The sequence below is a fragment of the Euphorbia lathyris genome, chromosome 5, assembly GCF_963576675.1.
Source record: "Euphorbia lathyris chromosome 5, ddEupLath1.1, whole genome shotgun sequence".
Lineage (NCBI taxonomy): Eukaryota > Viridiplantae > Streptophyta > Magnoliopsida > Malpighiales > Euphorbiaceae > Euphorbia > Euphorbia lathyris.
In genome coordinates, this window is record NC_088914.1 from 907,656 (window position 1) to 928,621 (window position 20,966).

The 20,966-nt window shown below is 35.2% G+C and overlaps 1 protein-coding gene and 1 long non-coding RNA gene across 8 annotated transcripts; one reads left to right on the plus strand and one right to left on the minus strand.

Moving 5' to 3' along the window:
• Positions 1-1,512: 1,512 nt before the first annotated feature.
• On the minus strand, positions 1,513-20,707 carry LOC136229233 (beta-hexosaminidase 3). Of its 7 annotated transcripts, none has more exons than XM_066017884.1 (18): positions 20,468-20,706; positions 20,351-20,399; positions 20,055-20,182; positions 19,784-19,891; positions 19,530-19,655; positions 18,436-18,510; positions 14,946-14,981; positions 14,190-14,301; positions 13,206-13,276; positions 12,562-12,692; positions 12,411-12,476; positions 8,817-8,917; positions 7,820-7,879; positions 6,030-6,060; positions 5,527-5,625; positions 5,387-5,446; positions 3,771-4,021; positions 1,513-1,839 (listed from the first exon to the last, which is right to left on the minus strand). In XM_066017884.1, the coding sequence occupies exons 5-18, from the start codon at positions 19,638-19,640 to the stop codon at positions 1,673-1,675; spliced, it is 1,371 nt and encodes a 456-aa protein (XP_065873956.1). In that variant the 5' UTR covers positions 19,641-19,655; positions 19,784-19,891; positions 20,055-20,182; positions 20,351-20,399; positions 20,468-20,706; the 3' UTR covers positions 1,513-1,672. The 7 variants fall into 7 exon arrangements, with proteins under 7 accessions (XP_065873956.1, XP_065873955.1, XP_065873954.1 ...); XM_066017883.1 differs by having other exon boundaries at positions 19,784-19,895; XM_066017882.1 differs by having other exon boundaries at positions 19,530-19,891; positions 20,468-20,707.
• On the plus strand, positions 9,557-15,793 carry LOC136229234 (uncharacterized). Its single transcript, XR_010689018.1, has 3 exons — positions 9,557-10,757; positions 11,752-11,900; positions 15,469-15,793. It is a non-coding gene; the product is annotated as an uncharacterized lncRNA (long non-coding RNA).
• Positions 20,708-20,966: the final 259 nt, after the last annotated feature.

The following is a 20,966-nucleotide window of genomic DNA, read 5'->3' on the forward strand; positions in this document are numbered from 1 at the left end:
AATTGTTCTCCACCCATACGAATCAGAGATGCGAATATATTCATTTAGACCTCTTGATATTTCCTGCTTCACATACATATATATTTTTCTAAATCGACACCAGTGATATGTTCTACTAATATATTCATTTAGACCTCTTGATATTTCCTGCTTCACATACATATATATTTTTCTAAATCGACACCAGTGATATGTTCTACGCTTGTTTTTCACTATTGTTTTAAGAAAATATACATTCCAGTTTACTATCTTTACACATCTCGAAATACATCATTAGTTATCGCACCGCATCCTTTGAATCGGGAAGAATTGTTTTCCACCCATACGAATCGGAGATGTGAACATATTCATTTGGACCTCTTGATATTTACTGCTTCACATGCATATATATTTTTCTAAATTGACACCAACAATATGTTCTACACTTGTTTTTCACTATTGTTTTAAGAAAATATACATTCCAGTTTACTATCTATCTTGACACATCTCGAAAATACATTATTAGTTATCGCAACGCATCCTTTGAATCGGGAAGAATTGTTCTCCACCAATAAGAATCTGAGATGTGGATATATTGATAAGAACACAATCTTCACAGCGGTTCCACCTTTCTACCCCCGAACCCACCACCTCCTCCGCCTTGGAAACCTTGAACTGATCATAAAAGCACCCTACTTCCTCTACCGTTATGTACTTTTCATCTTTTTTGGTAGCTAGTGTTTGTACATTCGCGAACCTTTCATATGTCTCGTTGGTTTAGACCTCTTGATATTTAATGCTTCACATGCATATATATTTGTCCAAATCAAGACGAATGACATGTTTTCTACACTTGTTTTTCACTACTGTTTTAAGAAAGGGTATTGCTATATACCGCAAAAGCTATACTTTCCACCGCACTCTTTTGACATTTATGCCATCCTCACAATTTCAAACCAATAACCAAAAACTCTCAAATTCTCTCTAGCTTTTGAAGCTTTTCATAAAACCCAAACTAAAACGACATACCGCCAAAGAAAGGAAGGGGAAAAGGCTTAATGAATCTTCCGATAAGTTTTTTTTTAAAAAAATATGTCCGAAACCCTTTTTTTTTGCCTAAACGGAACTCCGACACCGTTGCCACCACGGGCGAAACGGACGAACTGTTCGTTCCGCCCGTGGTGGCAACGGCGTCGGCCATACTTTCCACCGTAAGGTGGAACGGGTGGCGCACCCGTTCCACCGTAAGGTGGAACTAGGTTCCGCGCTCGTTCCACCGTATGGTGGAACTGGGTGGCGCATCCGTTTAGGCTTATTCCTTAAAAAAAAATTCAAAATTTAAAAAACGAATTTTTAATTTAAATTTATATCGTAAGATTACTTCGTGTTCGAAATCATGGTCTTCGGGAATACTCGGATCCATTTTCGTCAAATTCGGGTTATTAGGCTTGGGAGAGAAAGAGAGAAAAAAAAAAATTGAGTTTTTAAAAAAACTAAAATGAAAAGGCATAAATGTCAAAAGAGTGCGGTGAATGAAAAAAAAAATTGCGGTATATAGCAGCTCACTTTAAGAAAATGTACATTCCAGTTTACAATCTTTACACACCTCGAAAATACATTATTCGTTATCGCAATGATCCTTTGAATGGGAAAGAATTGTTCTCGACCCCAACAGGAGATGTGAATATATTAATTACTGTTCGAAGCAAGAAGCTGGTCCGAAAGGAGGTGATCGGCCCATTTCAGCTACCGGACCTGCTGCGATTCCTCTTTGATTCAACAGACATCTGAAGTGTGTTAATCTTCCATAAACTTGGTCTGGGTCCTTAGCAAGCTTGTCAATAGGTGTCCATAGCCGCTCTTAAATCAGAGAGATTTCAAGCACAAAAACCATATAGATAGTTAGTTACATGTCCAAGAAAAATAGCCAAATAGTATGTTCAGATAAATATTGACCTATATCCAAAACCAAAATCGTTATGATGTAATAAGAATGGGATTCGTCACTGTGGTTGTCCAAAAATGGTCATTTAGCTTCAATTTGTCTCAATAAAACCATTCATCTTTGTATTTTGTCTCAATAAAGTTACTCCGGCTACTTCAAGAGTAAAAAACCACACTAGAAATATAACGTGGCTTTCATGTCAACATTAGTAAACTTTCACAGCAGACCGAAACGATACGTGGCTACCACCTAGCTGACCGAAACGACACGTGTCGTTTCGGTCAACTTGGTGTCATTTAGGTCGTTTCGGCCAACCGTGAAAGTTGACTACTGCTAATGTGGCAGCCACGTCACTTTTCTAGTGTTTGTTTGCTTTTGAAGTCATCGGAGTGATTTTATTGATACAAAATTCAAAATTAAATGATTTTATTGAGACAAATTGAAATTGAGTGACCATTTTTTAGACAACCATTTGCATTTGAACCCAACAGGAATGACTTCACAAATAGGCTTAATATGCCATATGCCCCCTGAACTTATTCAAAAAGGTTAATTGGTCACCTAAACTTTCAAAGTGTCCCTATAGCCCCTCAACATTAACATACAGTCAATTAATCATTCGATGGCAAAGAAGAAAGCCACACGTAGAAGGTGTGTTTACGCACTTTTAAAAAATTAAAACGACCGAGGTCAGGGTATATGAGGTTCTGATATAGAAAAGGAAATGTCTTAAAATTTGAACAAGTAAGAACTTCCTTTTTAATACGTTTTAATCTATTCTATAAATTACATACTAACATTTCAAGGCGTATGCAACACTCCTTATGCATGCAACTTACTTCTTTTCCACCGAATGATCAATCTACTACATTTTAAGTGAGTTAGGGGGCAATCAAGACATTTTAAGCAATTTGAGAAGACTGTCGATATATTTTGAAAGTTCAGAGGGTAATCAAGCTTTTTAGACAAGTTCAAGTCACAAATGATGTATTAAGCCTCACAAATACATACATAGTTTGAGAAGCACAAGTTTTTCTAGCGGCCTAATATATCATTTGCCCCTAAATTTGTCCAAAAAGATTGATTGAGCCTGAACTTTTAAAATATCCTGATAGCCCATCAACTTGCTTAAAATGTAGTCAATTATTTACTCGGTTGCAAAAAAGTAAACTACATGCGTAAAGTGTGTTGCAGGTGCCTTGAAATGGTATTACATATTTTACAAAATAGATTAAACCATATTAAAAATAAAGTTTTTACTTGCTCAACTCTAAAACCTCTCCTATCTGATATTAAAACCTCATACTTCAATCTTGGTCGTTTTATTTTTCCAAAGTGCGTGCAACACACCTTCAGCATGCAACTTACTTCTTTTCCATATTAAAAAGGAAGTTCTTACTTGCTCAACTCTAAAAGATTTATATTAAAACCTCATACGCCGATCTTGTTTGTTTTACTTTTTCGAAGTGCGTGCAACACAACTTCCGTTTGCAACTTACTCCTTTTCCACTGACTGCATTTTAAGCAAGTTGAGTGGGCCATCAAAAGTTCAGATGGTCAATCAAGCTTTTTAAACAAGTTCGGGGGACGGGTGATGTATTAAGCGTTTTCTAGCAGACACAACTGTAAGATCAACAATATAATTCGAGACAGTAATGTTCACCTGGATTCTCAATGTTGGATTTAGATTTATTAGAAGATTTAGATTTATTAGAATTCTAGGGTGGAGATTCAGAGCATCCTAAGACGTAGATTTAATAAGCCTACCAAATTCATTGGGTTATTCAAGGTCCAGGTGAACATTACTGTGATTCGAAATTGTCATGAAATATGATAGTGTAGATACCTGCAGCAGCTGCAGCACGTGGCCATATGGTTTGCTCGATATCTGATGCATCTACTGACTCTCCCCACATACATACCTCACCCCCAATAACTAACTTTTGTTTTTGAGGGTCTGTGATATTTGTGAGCGGTTCATTCATATAGAATTCTTCCCATGTAGTATCCAAGTGATCTAAGTACCATTTATCCTGGTTGCTTACTATACATCTCAAACCAGCATTAACCACTTTCTCAGCTACACCACTACCAAGCCTGCAATGGGAAATTGAATGACAACGAATCTGCCATGAGCTTCATCTTGCATACACAACAATTTAAAGAGAAAATGCATGTAATTCTAAGTCCAACCAGGGAGCACATGTCACACGCATATTAGGAGTTGAAGCACTCCATTTATAGGCTTAATACATCATGCTCCTCTGAACTTGTTCCAAAACGCTAACTGACCCCTGAACTTTAAAAATGTTCTATTGACAGTCTATACTTGTTTAAAGTGAACAGTTAACCCCTAAAATCCACATGGAGGAGATTTTGGAGAAGTTGAAATTTGTACACTTTAAGCAAGCTCAGGAGGCTATTAAGTACCTTTCAGAGTCGGGTGGTCACTTTAAGCAAGTTTAAGGGCAAGTAGAACTTTTTCATATGAAATTTGTACACTTTAAAAAAGTTGAAAATTGTACACTTTAAGCTTAATTGGACTCGACTTTCGAAGTGTTCTGATAAGCTCCTTTGACTTGTTTAAAAGTAGTCAACTAATCACCTGGTTGCACATAAGTAAGTTGCATATGGCAGGTGTGTTGTACGCGTCTTGAAATGTTATTACATAATTCAAAAACATATTAAAAAGGAAGTTCTTAGAATCGCATACCCCAACTTTGGTCATTTGACTTTTTCAAGACGCATGCAATACACCTTCCTCATGCAGCTTACTTCTGGCAAACAAGTGATTAATTAACTATATTTGAAGCTATTTGAGGGGCTATCGAGACATTTTAAGCAAGCTAGCGGAGCTATCGGAACACTTTGAAAGTTTAGGGGGCTAATCAACTTATTTGGACAAGTTCAGAGGCAAATGATGTATTAATCAATACATGTTTAAAACAAAACAAGTTTGATTTATATTCTTACATATATCTCTTCTCTTATAGACTTATAGTATAAGTTAATCGAAAGATGTAAAAGAAAGATGACCTAATAAAAAACAAAGAATGCTGGAAACAATTTATTTAATGACTAAGTCCGTTTGTTTGCCGAAAAATATTTTCCAATGTTTGTTTACTTAGAAAAATAAGTCAACCCAAAATTTTAGTATAGTCACCAGAAAAATTTGTGAAGAAAGTTAGAAAAATGTTTTAACCCTACTCAATTCTTTTTACCCTAGAAAAATAAGTCAACCCAAAATTTTAGTATAGTAACAAAACTGACACACCACTTCTTACTGCTTCCGGCGTTGTAGCCAAACATTTTCCAACACAAAATTTCCCTTAACCAATATTTTCTGACAAACAAACTGGGTTTAATAGTGAAGAGCATAAATCAAAACTCATGAATAAATAAAACTGAAATGATGCATCATGAATCAGATAGATCATTGATTAACATTCTAGGAAGATATACCAGTTGTGCACCACAGTTTTCTTGTTGAGTTTATTGCCGAAATTGTTGAAGGTTTCTTCCCTGTCAGATTTCATAATTAGATGGTTCTATATGGGCTTAAAACTGAACTATTTTTACTAGCTTTTTTATAAATTAAATACCAGTTAACGATTTCATATCCATGAGATAAAGCTAATTTCTGTGCCAGCAGGACAAAGTACTGATAAGCATCAGTTTCATTCATACGATTCTCTTTTAACCTGCAGTGACAACAATGTTAAAAGAAAAAAAAACAATAAAAAAAAAAAAAGGGCGGCCCGGTCGCATTACGCGTCCCCGCTGAGCGAGGGTCCGGGGAGGGGTCCCACCACAAGGGTGTATTGGGGGCAAGCCTTCCCTTGCCAATTTAATTGGCAAGAGGCCGCTCCTAAGACTCGAACCCGTGACCTCAGGTCACACGGCAACAACGTTTTACAGTTGCGCCAAGGCTCGCCCTAAAAAAAAAAAAAAAAAAAAAAAACAATAATACAATTAAATTAATAAGTTCTATTTTATTTTTGGTAAGATAATAAATTATATATTCTATAACATAATAAAGTTTATAACTTTTAGTTGCTTGAGAAAATAATTTCAGTATTCTATTTATTTTTATAGGATTTATTACCATTTCATCACATGGGAAGTTCTCCAACAACCTGAAATGAATTGATGCAATTACATGAGAAATGAATTGTCGTGCTCTCCATAGAATACAGGAAATAGTGAAAGTTGTACTATTGTAGTCTAAGACTGGCAGATATTAATTTAATAGGGTTAAATGCACTATTGGTCACTGAACTTACATGTTTATCTCAAAATGGTCACCCAACTTCAATTTGTCTCAATAAAATCACTCAACTTTGAGTTTTGTCTCAATTAGGTCACTCAGGCGATTTCAGTGATTAAAAATCATCGGAATGATGACATACGTGACACGTCTGCATGAGTCAACTCAAATATCTGACCAAAATAATACATGACATCAACGTATGCGCCATATGGCTATTATATGTCGGTTATTTTTATGAAAAAAATAACCGACACGTGGATGTCATGTGTCGTTTCGGTCAGAGATCTGAGTTGACTCATGCTGACATGTCACCTACGTCATCATTTCGATGTTTTTTAATCACTGGAATCGTTAGAGTGACTTAATTGAGACAAAACTCAAAATTGAGTGATTTTATTGAGACAAATTGAAGTTGAGTGACTATTCCGAGACAACAATGTAAGTCCGGTGACCAACGGTGCATTTAACCCGATATTAATATGAATTAAGCTTAACTATCAGCTTAAGCTTTTAGTTCAAATGGTTTCATGATATAATATTGGCCTAATACATCACTAACTCCCTGAATTTGTCCATAAAAGTAGATTAACTCCCTGAATTTTGTTAGTGTCTCACTTGCAAAGTTCAGGGAACTAATATATTTTTATGGACAAGTTTAGTGGAGCTGGTGAGACACTAACAAAATTCAGGGAGTTAATCTACTTTTATGGACAAATTCAGGGAGTTAGTGATGTATTAGGCCAATATTATATCATGAAACCATTTGAACTAAAAGCTTAAGCTAATATATTTTTTATGGACAAGTTTAGGGAGCTACTATTACGAAATAAGCAAGTTTAGGGAGTTGGTGAAACACTAACAAAGTTCAGGGAGTCAATCTACTTTTATGTACAAGTTCAGGAAGCGGTGATATATTAAGTGATCAAGAATCCGAATCCTGGCAACCCCATTTATTGATTTAATATCAATATAGGGTAAGATGGGCATGTGTTATACACGCCTTCAAGTATAATGGTTAAATTGAGTCTTAACTATAAGCATAACCTTGGTTTCATGACAAAGACGAAAAAAAGAGCATAGATAATCATTATCTCTGGTACACATCACCACATTTTGGGTAATATGCAAGTATAAGTAGGAATTGATTGTTATGTTCTTTGGGTATTGAATATTTTGTTAAGTTTTCTGCTGGCTGCTTCAAGCAGAGACTCTGCCATTTTGTTAGAGTCTAGCTTGAACAATTTATCTCTTTTCTGTTTGTATTCCCTGAATTCTATATTCCATCTATTACATCTGTTAATCAGATTCTCTATTTGTGTTTATGACTACTGTTACTAATCTGTTTGGGTGAGTTTGAGTTTCGATTCTCTATTAGTGACATCAAGCTTCAAGATGATGATTCCACTTGTTAGTGGAAGTTAAATTTTGGGATAAAGTGTTCAGGAGCAATTTTACCTTTGAAGTCTAAAATAATGCAATTTTACAGAGCAAACAAGTTTGGGTCAATTCGAAAAATAATTCATCAAACAGTCTTATCAATCATGAATCTTGTCATCTTTGTTTTATAACGATGTCTGAAATTAAATGATCATGATTGAAGTCAATTGAGGGAACTTTGAACTTACTTGTGTCAACCTCATCGCCTCCCAGGTGCACGAATTTGAATTTGAAGATCTTACTGAAATCTGAAACATTTAATGTCCAAACATGTTAGCGTTCTTTTGTGTTCCATGACTTAAGAAGATTTGTTGATGAAAAAAAACCACTTACTGCTTTATTCCTTAACATCATGACAGAAATTCCAATAAGTTTCAAGCTAGGAATCACCACACTTTTAAGAAGTTAAAGTACGAACATCAGACAACCTAGGGACATGCACCCGACACTCCAAATAAGTTTTTTTTTTTAATGGGGACACTTCGGGAACACTTTTAGGACACGGATTTTAAGTTAATAAGTAGAATACAGGGCAATTTTAATAAATTTACAAAAAAGAGGGGTTGATATATAAAAATGGTTTAATGCATATATAAAAACTATTGCATACCTATAGTTGGTTCATTCGGATCTCTTGCACACAAAATCGTTGATCAGCCATCTTTGATAGATGAGGCGGCATACATAACGAACTCACGCACTTTTCTTTTTTTATAGCACGCACATACCACCTTGTCTGTCAAAGAAGACATACCGACGATTTTGTATGTAGATGGTCCGAATGAGCCAACTATAGGTGTGTGATAGGTTTTTAAAGCCAACTATAGGTGTGTGATGGGTTATTTTAAAAGTTTAGGGTACCAATAGGCAAAAGTTGCCAAGTTTAAGGGTGTAAATATGCATTACGCCTATGAAAATAAAATAAGGCCCTAATAAGAAAAAATCAAAATCCAACCATAATTCAAACCATAAAAATATAATTTCAAAAACAAATGAAATGAATAAAGCATTTTTAACTCAATTAGATATTCACAACTAATTAATTTGGCAAACATGGAGCTTGATGACACCAAAAATAAACTATCAGGAGCTGATAAAGAGCTTAATCAACCAAAAATTGAAAATTTTGGCCCGTATTTTTTCTTTTACCCGTGTCAGTGATTTCTAGGTTTCAAGTGACATTACCTGAAAGAATCCCATCTATCACTTTGAATGTAAAGTCATTGCTGACATCAAGAGGCGTCTGACAATCCTTTGATGGCCATAGAGAAGGATAGCCCACCCCCCTGCAAAAGAGAAGAAAAAATATCCATTTAAGGTTCTCGGAAGGTTGTATGTCATTCACTTCGATGGTCTGTGCAGAAAAGTTACTACGACAACCATAAGGTTTTATTTTGGTTTTTGATGAAGTGTTCAAAAAACTAATTTATGTCGGGTAAATTACACCCATGGCCACTGAACTTTACTCATTTTCCAGTAAGTTCATTAAACTTCAAAAAGTAATATAAAAGCCAACTCAATTTTACACTTTCTAATGTTATGAACATTAACGACCTCAAAATGGAATTGTTCAAGTTATAAAGTTGTTTAGAACGTCAGTTACCATGAAACTACTATTTTTATTTGCTTTCTCTCTAAAATTCACTTTCTTTCTCCTGATTAAATAACACCTAAACTACCTTAAAACGAAAATTTCAAAGAATTAAAGTTAGGGGTGGGCAAAAAAACCAAACAAACCAAACGATAAACTGAACTGGGAAATCGGTTAACCGAACCGGTGGTTTAGTTTAGGGTTAAAAAATAGACTGCTTTCGGTTTCGGTTTGAGATGTTCAAAAATCGCGGTTTTCGGTTAACCGAACCGTTAAAATATATGTATTTAAAAAAAATATATATATATATATATATATAGATAAGAATAATTTTTATCAAGGATTTTCTCTCCGATACCTACGGTTAACACCGTTCCCACTGTGAGAGGGTCTCTTCCGGTGTAAGAGTGTCGGCGCCGGTGATCTTTTGCTGGTCGCTGCGTTTATTTCTTTTTGGCTGATTGTTTCGATATTGTGCTTCTCCGTTTTTTCTGGTTCGCAGAGAATCTGATTATAGCTGGTCTCGATTTTTTTCTTCCGTTTTGTCGTGCTTCTCCGCAACACGTACTGATACTGGTAGGTGATCTTGAGAAGACAAGACAAGCAACTTGATTAGGGACGACTGGGGTGTTGCTGTGCGATTGAAGGCTGTCAAGGTTTTAGGTGTGAAGATAATGGAGAGGGAAATGGAAAATTTAACTCTCTCTAATGAAGAAGGAGATTCCCTAGACTTCTCTGAGTCGATTGAAGGGGGAACGAGTAATGGGAATGGGTTGTCACTGGTGAGCAAGTTCCTGACTGATAAGCCTGTGAACTTTTTGGCTATGAAAAATAAATTGGCTGACATCTGGAGACCTGGACGAGGTGTAGCTATCTCGGAAGTTATGGTGAACTTATTCATTTTTGAGTTTTTCCATGCTGTCGATAGAGATAGGGTACTTGCAGGAGGCCTGTGGTGGGAGAACTACCTGAGCAGTTGGCCATGGACTTTGTGGATATTTGGGTGCAAGTTTATGATTTACCAGTAGGCTGTATGTCAGAGGTGATAGGAAAGCAAATAGGGGATTTCATTGGTAAATTCCTGGAGTATGATGTTAACAATAATAGTGGTATGAGAAGACAGTATATGAGACTGCGTGTGCGTCAACCACTGAAACGCTGCAAGAAGATTAGACGCTCATCAACCGAATGGTCTTTCTTGCGATTTAAGTATGAAAGACTATGCAAGTTTTGTTACATTTGTGGCCACCTTGGCCATACTGATCAATTCTGTGAGAAACTATTCCATATGCCGACTTCTGAGATCAAGAGGGAATGGGGTGAGTGGCTAAGGGCTACAATGCGGAGAGGAGGGGATCAGGGCAGTTCCAAATGGCTTAGAGAACCCAGTGGAAGTGGCAGTTCGAGCAGTTTTATCAGCAGCACAGTCTCTAGGGGCAAATCTGTTAGGGGTTCGGTCGTCGGATGGAATGGAGAAAAGGAGAGAGAGAGGCCTGGCGAGCATATCATCAACTCTTGGAATTTTTTATTTTGAGGTATTTTAAGGCCCTAATTGAAGTTTAGTGGCTATAATCAAAGTTGAATGGCTTTTATGTTATGTTTTGAAGTTTACTGACAGTACCATGAAAAATGAGTAAAGTTCAGTGGTCATGGGTGTAATTTATCCACCAGAATATGGTGATTACTGCTTGGATTTTGATTCCCGCAAACCCAAAAGGCTGTGAGATGGCTTTTTTTTTAAAAGGCTTAATTCTTTAAAGAACTAAAATTTAACACGTTTTATTTTATTCCTAATTCATTTAGGAAAAAAAAAACCTGAACTGGGTTTTCAAACAAGAACTGGGACTAGGACCACCTTGAACTGCATTATTCCTTATTGGATAGAACAAGAACCAAAGGTTCAGGAACAGTGGCCATACCAATTCCAGCATTAGGCCTACTGTTCACTTTTACCAAAAAACCAACTTTCCACCATGTTTGCTTCTGCAAACAATCAAGATGCAATAGCATTATGAGAGGATAATAGTCCTTTACTTCTATTTTGGCAGACCGTAAATCTATTTTCCAGTCAAAATGAAATTAAGGTCAACAGTTCACTGCCTATGAAGCACCTATACTTCTAAGAGGTTGATTACGGCGTAATCACATACTCCGGGGATACGGATACATGGAGATAGGTACAGGATATGGAAAAACGAGTATCCCTTTTTTTTCTTTTTTCTTTTAATTTATGGGGATACACGTTTCGAACTTAATTAGGTAAAATTTAGGGGTTTTTTAAATAACACTACAAAAATAAGGGTTAATATATAGAAAAATTAAATATAAATAATTAACTAATTGAAAAAATAAAAAACTAAAAGCTAATCAATATTAAATGTTTGTAGATGAAGATCATGAAAATGTCTTAGAATAGTCTTTAGACTTGGTAGTTTAAATAGTTTGAAGTATTAAATGTTTCTTTTTGATGAATTAATGACTTATTAGTTATTACGAATGATATTTGTGGTTTTATAAATTCTATCGCAGAGCATTGTTTCAAGTGGAGATTCTATGGTCATTGTAGGCAGCTATGATCAAAACTTCAACTTGTGAATGCATGATTCACCTCAAGTAGAAACAGTATTACCTATTAAAAACAATTACTACAATAAAGTTAGTCTTGGAGGGAAATTGAGGTACTGATTCTATTTTAATTGATGCACCTGCGATATATATATAAAGTTGGCAGAAAGTATCATGAGGTCCCTGATCTTTCAATTTTTGGTTAATTAAACCCTTGATCCTTTATTTATATACATTTAGCTCCTGATCTTTTATTCTTGGTCGCATTAAGTGCATGATCTTTTATCCTCCTGATGACCTAAAAAATCAGGTTTGAACATAAATTCGGTTAACAGAGTGTTATTCATTTCACATGCGTTCGAAATTTGTATTTTTCATAGTTTGAAAACAGATTCTGATATATATATAATGTGGCTATAGAAAAACTGTAAAACTCAGATGAAATGAATAACAACTTTTTAACCTAATTTGACAAGTAGGAGCATAATGGGACCAAAAATAAATGACCTGGGAATTAATGTTCCAAATAAAAGATAAATGGCTTAATGAACCAAAAAGTGAAAGATCACGGTCTAAAGATGCTTTTTACCTATAAAGTTTTCAGAAACCAAACATATAAATACCATGAAAGTGCATGTCCAGGAACATCAATTTCAGCCAACACATTAATTCCTCGACTCTCAGCATAACTGCAAAATTGTTACACAATATGACAGATGTTAGTAACCAATAAGAACAAATATATTGAACGTGCAAACTGCAGAAATCACTTGCCTCACGATTTCTGCAGCATCGTCAAAAGTGTAACGCTCAGAAACTGAGTAAGCACCATCCCACAGTTTTGGATAAGAAGGTATTTCCAGAGGGAAAGACTGTTCATCTACAATGTGCCAGTGCAATACATTCTGCATAAGGAATCAATTCACAATGTCAACATTACTATGCTAAATATATTTTAGGTTAATAAATCATATGGCTCTTAAATTGGTCCAAAAAACTTGATTGGCCACTTGAACTTTCAAAGTGTCCTAGTCAATTAATCACTCAGTTGCACGTGCCTTGGAAAAATAAAACGACCAACGTCGGGTATGAGATTCTAATATCAGAGAGCACAAGTTTTACAGTTAGCAAATAAGAACTTCATTTTTAATATGTTTTAATCTATTCCGTGAATTATGTAATAACATTCCAAGGCGCGTGGAACACACTTTCGGCATGCGGCTGACTTCTTTGCATCTGCCTAATTAATTGATTACATTTTAAGCAAATTGAATTGGCTATGAGGACATCTTAAACAAGTTCAGAGAGCTATCGGTATACTTTGAAAGTTCAGAGGCTAATCAAGCTTTTTGGACAAGTTCAAAAAACAAATGATGTATTAAGCCTACATTTTACATTCCTTTAAATTATGTTCATACCAATTTTGCATAAGCCATAGCATCAATCACTTTCTTTATCATTTGTAATGGCTGGTAATGTCTTGAAGTATCTGCATATATATCATAAAGAAAATGTAAAACACATGTATCCACAGAAAAGTTTATATTTCTCATTAAAAGATATTACAGAGATAGTGAACTTTATATAGAGCTTGACAAGATAACAAAAAAGTAACTGACATCTTGGCTGTCAAATACAGAGTTCTTATACTCTCTACTATAAACCACTGTAACTAATATACACTTAGCAGCAATTCCAACAGAAAATTCAGACTAGCACATCCAAATGGAAAAACCAGATGAAGTCTACAATTTATAAGCGAGAGTGTATTGGCTGAAATTGCCTATCAAGTGGTCTGGGCCTGCCCTGAGGGTGTTCAAGAAGTGCGGCCGCACAGGTCCTCTAAATAGTAGGGGCACTATAAAGATTGTTGTGATATTGATAGTCAAGATTTGTTTAAAGAGTTAAAACATCTAACTATTTTAACCAAAGAGGAAAAAAAAAAAAAAGCTATTGAGGTATTGAGTTATTTGAAAAGCTTTGATTATATTCCAAAATGTATTTATTCCTTATTGGATATTATTGATTATACCAGTTACTGTTGCATCTGCGGGGGCAAAAAAAAACTTTTCAAAATTGAAGTTACTTAAACCACAAGAAGTGCTAATTTGTACTTTATTTTTTGTAATTAATGTATTTTTCGTTTTATTAGTTAGACACTTCACTTCAGATTTATACAGGGCACTCGAAATCTCAGGTCCAGCTATGCAAGTGGCTGAAATAATCCCCCAAGCCATATTAACTAATAAATGTTAAATCATGGCCCTCTGTTCTTCAACAAACAGTACTAAGATAAGATGGTGCTTATAAGATTTAGCCATTTGAAAGACGATGTAGACATTAAAAAGAATATCTTATTTAAGAGGATTATTGCATGTGTAGTGAGACAGAGAACTGGTTACCTATTAAGAGACCCCTGAAAGGGAATCTTGGTTGATCAGTGATATTCCATGGGACCATAAGAACATCAATTACATTGCTTCGAAAGTTAAAATAGCATAATTGGCTGAATGTCTGCAATTTTTCATGTATAATCAGATGACTATTGATTACCTTGAATATGGTATTGATATCATAAAGAGCACTGGCATTTAGGGTAAATTACACCCATAGCCACTAAACTTTACTCATTTTCACGATGTGGCTACTAAACTTCAAAACTAAGCATAAAGGTCAGACCTTAAACTTTACACTTTCTAATATTATGGCCAGTAAACTTTAATCAACACCTCAAAATGACCATTAACGACTTCAAAATGGAAATGCTCAAGAATTAAAATTGTTTAGAATGAAATTTAAATTGAATCCACATTTTTTATATCCAAAATCGCCATTTATGGAGATTTCTCTTTTGACCAAACAACACTTAAATTACCTCAAACAGAAAATTTTGAAGAATTAAAGTTCGTTAGAATATCATAAATTCTTGATTTTTTTATTTTGAAACGGTCATTTTGAGGCGTTGATTGGAGTTTAGTGGCCATAAATCTTAGAAAATCTAAAGTTTAGTGGTCATAAATGTTAGAAAATCTAAAGTTCAGTGGCGTTTTGAAGTTTAGTGATCATACATGAAAATGAGTGAATTTCAATGGCCGTGGCCGTAGGTGTAGGTGTAATTTATCCTGCATTTATGCATATAAAAAAAAAAAATAAATAACCTGAAGCCCATGCAAAGCTCCGTACACTGTCTGTGCCTGCATTTTTTAAAGCAATTTGTGAGTTGATGAGAAAATAGAGCAAGAATCTAAAACTATCAATATAGACCAAATAAAATATTAATTTAGATGGAAGCATTTGCAAGAAAAGGAAAGATGATTTTTAATTCAACAAAGAATTCTGTTAACTGACTGAACTCATAAGCAAGAGCTATAAAAGAATTACAACTAGGGTGAGTACTGTTCGGTTCGGTACAATTGGAGGATTTGAAAATATCTAGAATTGTATCTAATAAAATCAGCGTTACAATTCGGTTCGGTTTTAAAGAAAAAGTCAACGGTTCAATCTGGTTCCGGATTTTTTTCCAGATATTAGGTCTGTTTCAGAATCTCCAACATATTCACTTAGTAATATAAGGAATTTGAAAATCTCTAGAATTTTATCTAACTAAGTCAACCGTACAATTCGGTTCAGCCCTACAGAAAAAGTTAATTGTTCAATCCAATTCTGGATTTTTTTATTCAGGTATACAGGCAAGTTCAAGAATCTCCAAGATCCCCACTCAGTCATAGCAACAATGAAAAAGGAGGAGAAAGTAACAGATTCAGCAGCACAATCTGCTTCCCAAGCTTCATGGCCGAGCCAAAACTATCATCTTAACAACATGCCTTCTTAATGCCCGCTACTCCAACATATAAAACGGTCAATACCTTTCCCAAGAGTAAGTTTGTAAAAAGCGCTTGCCCGCTAGAGTGGCGGACAAAGCCCTTCAGGATTAATCGGGAATTAATCGGATTTGTATTTTTATACTTTCTTATAAATGCAATTATATGATGTACTATACTATCTAAAAATAATAATATAAAATGTCAGGACCCCTTATCTCTTATTTCGCCTAGGACATCTAAAATGTCAGGACTGGCCCTGAACGTGGTCTCCTTTCCCTTTTTCTTACAAGAACATACTCTCTAGGGCTTAGGCCCACAAATTCAACTGATCCAATAATTTCCCTTTAGCATTTTCACTATCAGATTTTGTCGCATGTTAAACAATATCCAGCATCTTAGGTCCGTTTTGTTTGACAGAAAAATATTGTGTAGAGTAAGTCAATGGAAAATTCTAGGTTAGTCAACAGTAAAATTTGTGAAGAGTAAAGCACTTTTCTGAACTTTTGGAAACCTATTTCATTACTTTTTACCCTTTTGAAAACTTTAGCCACCCACCACTACTTTCCGTTTTCCGGCGTTATAGCCAAACATCGGAAAATATTTATTTTCCAATACAATATTTGCCCTTACCCAATATTTTCCGAAACATAATATTTTCCAATAAACAAATGGGGTCTTCATGTAAAATGATTCTATATTATTTATTGGTCAAATTCACCATCAACAATATCTACAATCATGATAGACATTAACATTAACAAGGGCTGCCTAGTTAGATTTCCTGTTAAGAACACATATTGTTAGATCGTAGGTGAATCAGTAGTTAGTTAATGGATTCAGCCAGCTACTAAGAGAGAAAGCCACCCTAAATCATATTAGGGAAATTTGTTAAGGACAGTTTAGGACCACCAAGAAGTAATTTGATAGGAACATTTTCTTATGCAAAGCAATCTGGAGATTCCTTTGAGATAAGAAAAGGAAATCATGTCATTTGGATGCAGGTTAAAAAGTCAGGCAAGTTTCTGCTTGGCCTAATACATATTTAGTCCCTGTATTTGACCCAAAATAGTCAACTGCCCCTATACTTTTAAACTGTCCTATTTACCCTTGAACTTGTTTAAATCGACCTATTAACCCCTAAAATATATGTGGCGGAGTTAAGGAGAGATTTTGGGAAAGTTGAAATGTGTACACTTTAAGCAAGTTCAGGGGACATAGAGCACTTTAAGAAAGTTTAGAGGACTAATAGGTATCTTTGAGGAGTCAATACATCAATTTAAGCAAGTTCAGGGGTAAATAGAACTTTTTCACAAGTACAGGGGCTAAAAATGTATCAAGCCTTTCTGTTTCTTTTTCCAAAAGCAAAAGTCTAAATTATATTTTTTTCATGAAAAATGAAGTCTACTTTTGATTTTGAAGATTATAAAGTCACTTTTCAAAATTGTTGAGATGAAAATTAGCTAAATATAGGCATAAAACAATAATAAAGTCAGTCAAGACTATTATTAATAAACTATTGTTTCTAAATAATATTATCTGACTCTGAAGTAGGTCAGCTAACATAAGATTGTGAAATTGATGCATAATACAGTAGACAGCTAATTTATGAAGGCAAAAGCAACTTGACCCCTGATCTCTCATTTTTTAATGGATTAAGCCCTTAATCTTTTATTAGGACATATTAAGCCCCTGATCTTTTATTTCTGCCACATTAAGCCATTGATGACTAGACTTGGCCATGGGCCAGGCTCGGGCCAGGCCTATCGGGTTTTTAAGTAAAAATGTGCCATCCAAGCCCAGTCCAGTCCGCTATTAATTTAGGCGGGCTCGGGCTTAAAAATCAAATCCCAAACCCAATCCATATAAACCCATCTAAAAATATATATATAATTTTTAATTATAAAAAATAAATATTATATTTAAAAATAAATATTTAATATATAAAAAAAAAAGGGTGGCCCGGTGCATTACACGTCCCGCTAAGCGAGGGTCCGGGGAGGGGTCCCACCACAAGGGTGTACTGGGGGCAAGCCTTCCCTTGCCAATATTTTTGGCAAGAGGCCGCTCCTAAGACTAGAACCCGTGACCTTCGGTCACACGACAACAACGTTTTACCGTTGCGCCGAGGCTTGCCCTCAAATATTTAATATATAAATATATAAATTTATTAATTAGTATTAACAGGCGGGTCGGGCCCGACCCGTGCTATTTTTATTAATCCCAAGCCCGCCCAAAAAATAGACGGGCTTTAGCGGGCCTGGGCCGGGCTGGGCATATGATCAATTTTCATTGTCCAAGCCCAGCCCAAGGGGCACGGGCCTGGGCGGGCCGGGCAGGTACCCAGACCCGTGGACAGGTCTATTGATGACCATAAAAGTTGGTTTTGAGCATAAAACTTGATTAACAGTCTGAAACAGTTTTCATGGTAACGTTGCTATAGAAAGACTGTAAAAACCTTATTTGGAGCTGTAAAAAATATAATTTTGAACACAGATGAAACGAACAATCGCTTTTTTAACTGAATTAGATACTCACAACTCACTAATTTGACAAACAAGGGCTTAATGTAAGAGAAAATAAAAGACCAAAGGCTTAATATGTCCAAATAAAAGATTAAGGGCTTAATGCACAAAAAAATGAAAAATCCGAGGCTTCAAGATGCTTTTTTCCATTTATGAACTACCAAACAATTTATTGAGTCAGGAATCAGGATCCCATGTCAAACTATGTGAACAATAGACAGTTTGAACAATTGTAAAGTTGGTAAAGAGTACAACAGATTATTTAACTCCAAAGTAGATAATAAAGGAGCAGTTACACCAACCTCAAGATATGCATTATTTGGGCTTCCGGGATCAGGGACTAGCAGTTTGTATGATTCGTCAATACCATGCTGCAACTGTGGATCAGAAAAAAATTGTTAGCGTCATCTGTTAGATTGCAGCAATAAACCTGCAGAAAATAACTTGGTTATATGCTTATACTTCATCAAATTCATTCTGCAGGAAGAACTAAATTTAGCTGAAATATGCAGGTACCTAGGTTGCACGAAAACGGAAACGAAAAAGAAATGGACACTGAATCTGAAACGGGTACGGGGAAACGTTATTTCTAAAACATAGGAAAGGGAAACGTGGGGAAACGTGTAAATATTAAAAATATAGGGATATATTTAAAATACTAAAAGTATAATAATAATAATAATAATAATAATAATAATAATAATAATAATAATAATAATAATAATAATAAAATTTGGTATTCATACTCTACAGATGAGCAGAAATTGGAATAAATTTTATATCAATGAAGGAGGAAGAAGTTTCAATTAGCTAGAATCATAGTCGGAATTGGAATTGGAATTGGATTGTGTTTGCCGGCAGAAACGGTTTCGTAAACCAAAATCGAGTTTCCTATTTTCATTATTTACCGAAACATGCCCGGAAACTTGTTGTACTAGTTTCCAGGAGTTTCCGTTTCCGAAATGGACACAAAATGCGGAAACACTAACCAAGCCGAGTTTCCGTGCAGCATAGGAAGGCACCAAAACATGGTTAAGGATAACCCATACCAAATAGACAAGATTTACTTAAACTCTAACATCATTTTAACTTCAATCCAAAAATATCATTTCCCTATAAGTAGCACGGGAAAGGGAACTACATGAATTTGAAATGGTAGCAGTTTTCACATGTAACTAATAACTAAATAAATTCTAGGATGGAGATTCAAAGCATCTAAAGCTTGCTGAACAAATTCATTTTACTGTGTGAAACAGTATGGAGAAAGAGTCTCAAGCAGCTCATATGGGTACACAAACGATGAAGCATACAAAGAAGAACAACTTAAGAGAAAGCATAAAAAAATGAAACTCAAATTGGAAAAACTAGTACACAACTTCAAAATTGTAACAATTACCTGTTGATTAGATAAGATAATGTGGACGCGAAGACCTTTGAGAATACGAGATTGCGGAAGAGCAGAGACATTGTTATGAACAACATGACCAATTTTGACAACATCAAGCATTCTGGCGAAGGCTTCCTTCAAAATACCAGAAGTGTCAGTGAAGTTGGAACCCTTCTCCGTAATGAGCCGAAAATCCGGACTCAAAGAGATGCGATTATGGCCGTTGGTCACCGATTTAGGCATTGGCCATATATTCAGCTTACTTTGTGCAATGGCTACTCCGCCGTCACAAGCAGCAAAGATTCCGATCAAAAACACCGAAACCCACACTTTCTGAAATAGCCGCCGCTCCTCCATCTCTCCACACACCTCTATCTAACCAAGCAAAATGAGAGTCTCACAACACAAAATCAACAGAAAAACAAGCAAGCAGACATAAATTAAATACTCAAAAAGCAAAAGGAATCTGAAAAGGATTGAGAAAATGACAAGAAAAGGATCGTAATCGAGATTTAAGTAAGATTGGAGAAATACCGAGTGAGTAACTGTTCCGGCGGTCTTCTTTCCGTTGTCGTGGAATAAATTAGGAATTGTTTTTCTTTAATTTCTCTGAAATGTTGCCATTGTCTTTTAAGTAAAGATATCCATCTCTCTACCTCTATCTAACCAAGCAAAATGACAGATTCACAACACAAATCAACAGAAAAACAAGCAAGCAGAAATAAATTAAAGACTAAAAAAGGAAAAGGAATCTGAAAAGGATTGAGAAAATGACAAGAAAAGGATCGTAATCGAGATTTAAGTAATGGAGATTAAAGTTAGAGAAATACCGAGTGAGTAACTGTTCCGGTGGTCTGCTTTCCGTTGAGGAAAAGGAATCTGAAAAGGATTGAGAAAATGACAAAGAAAGGATCGTAATCGAGATTTAAGCAAGATTAGAGAAATACCGAGTGAGTAACTGTTCCGGCGGTCTGCTTTCCGTTGTCGTGGAATAAATTAGGAATCGTTTTCTAATTTCTCTGAAATGTTGTCATTGTCTTTTTAGTAAAGATATCGTCATCTTCGAACATATATGTGATTGTCGTCTTCTTCTTCTTCTACTTCGTCTTCCTGGTTTATGCTGCTCCATTAAAATGAGAGAGAGAGAAAAAGATGAAGTGGAGGAGCATTTAAAATTAAAACTTTAATTTAATCCATTTATTTATTTTTAAATATCTTTTTAGCTAAATTTATGCCGAAGCGAACATGTTTCTATAAAGATGCATGAAATAAAGGATTGATTTCTTACCATATTCCACTAATTTCAACGCTGTTTTAAATGGTCAATTAATCATATGGATTCGGGTTTCAAAAAAAATCATATGGATTCTCCAACTGACACGTGTCGTTTTATTCAATCATGGTAAATTACACTCATGGACCTTTAATTTTACAATTATTTTTGTT

Excerpts from the sequence above, each read along its gene's own strand:
- LOC136229233 (XM_066017882.1), bottom strand. The coding sequence starts at position 19,877 with ATGGAGGAGCGGCGGCTATTTCAGAAAGTGTGGGTTTCGGTGTTTTTG. Across the intron at positions 18,511-19,529 it reads TTATCTTATCTAATCAACAG|TTGCAGCATGGTATTGACGA; the intron begins GTAATTGTTACA and ends TCTGATCCACAG. Across the intron at positions 13,277-14,189 it reads TTTCAGGGGTCTCTTAATAG|ATACTTCAAGACATTACCAG; the intron begins GTAACCAGTTCT and ends ATATATATGCAG.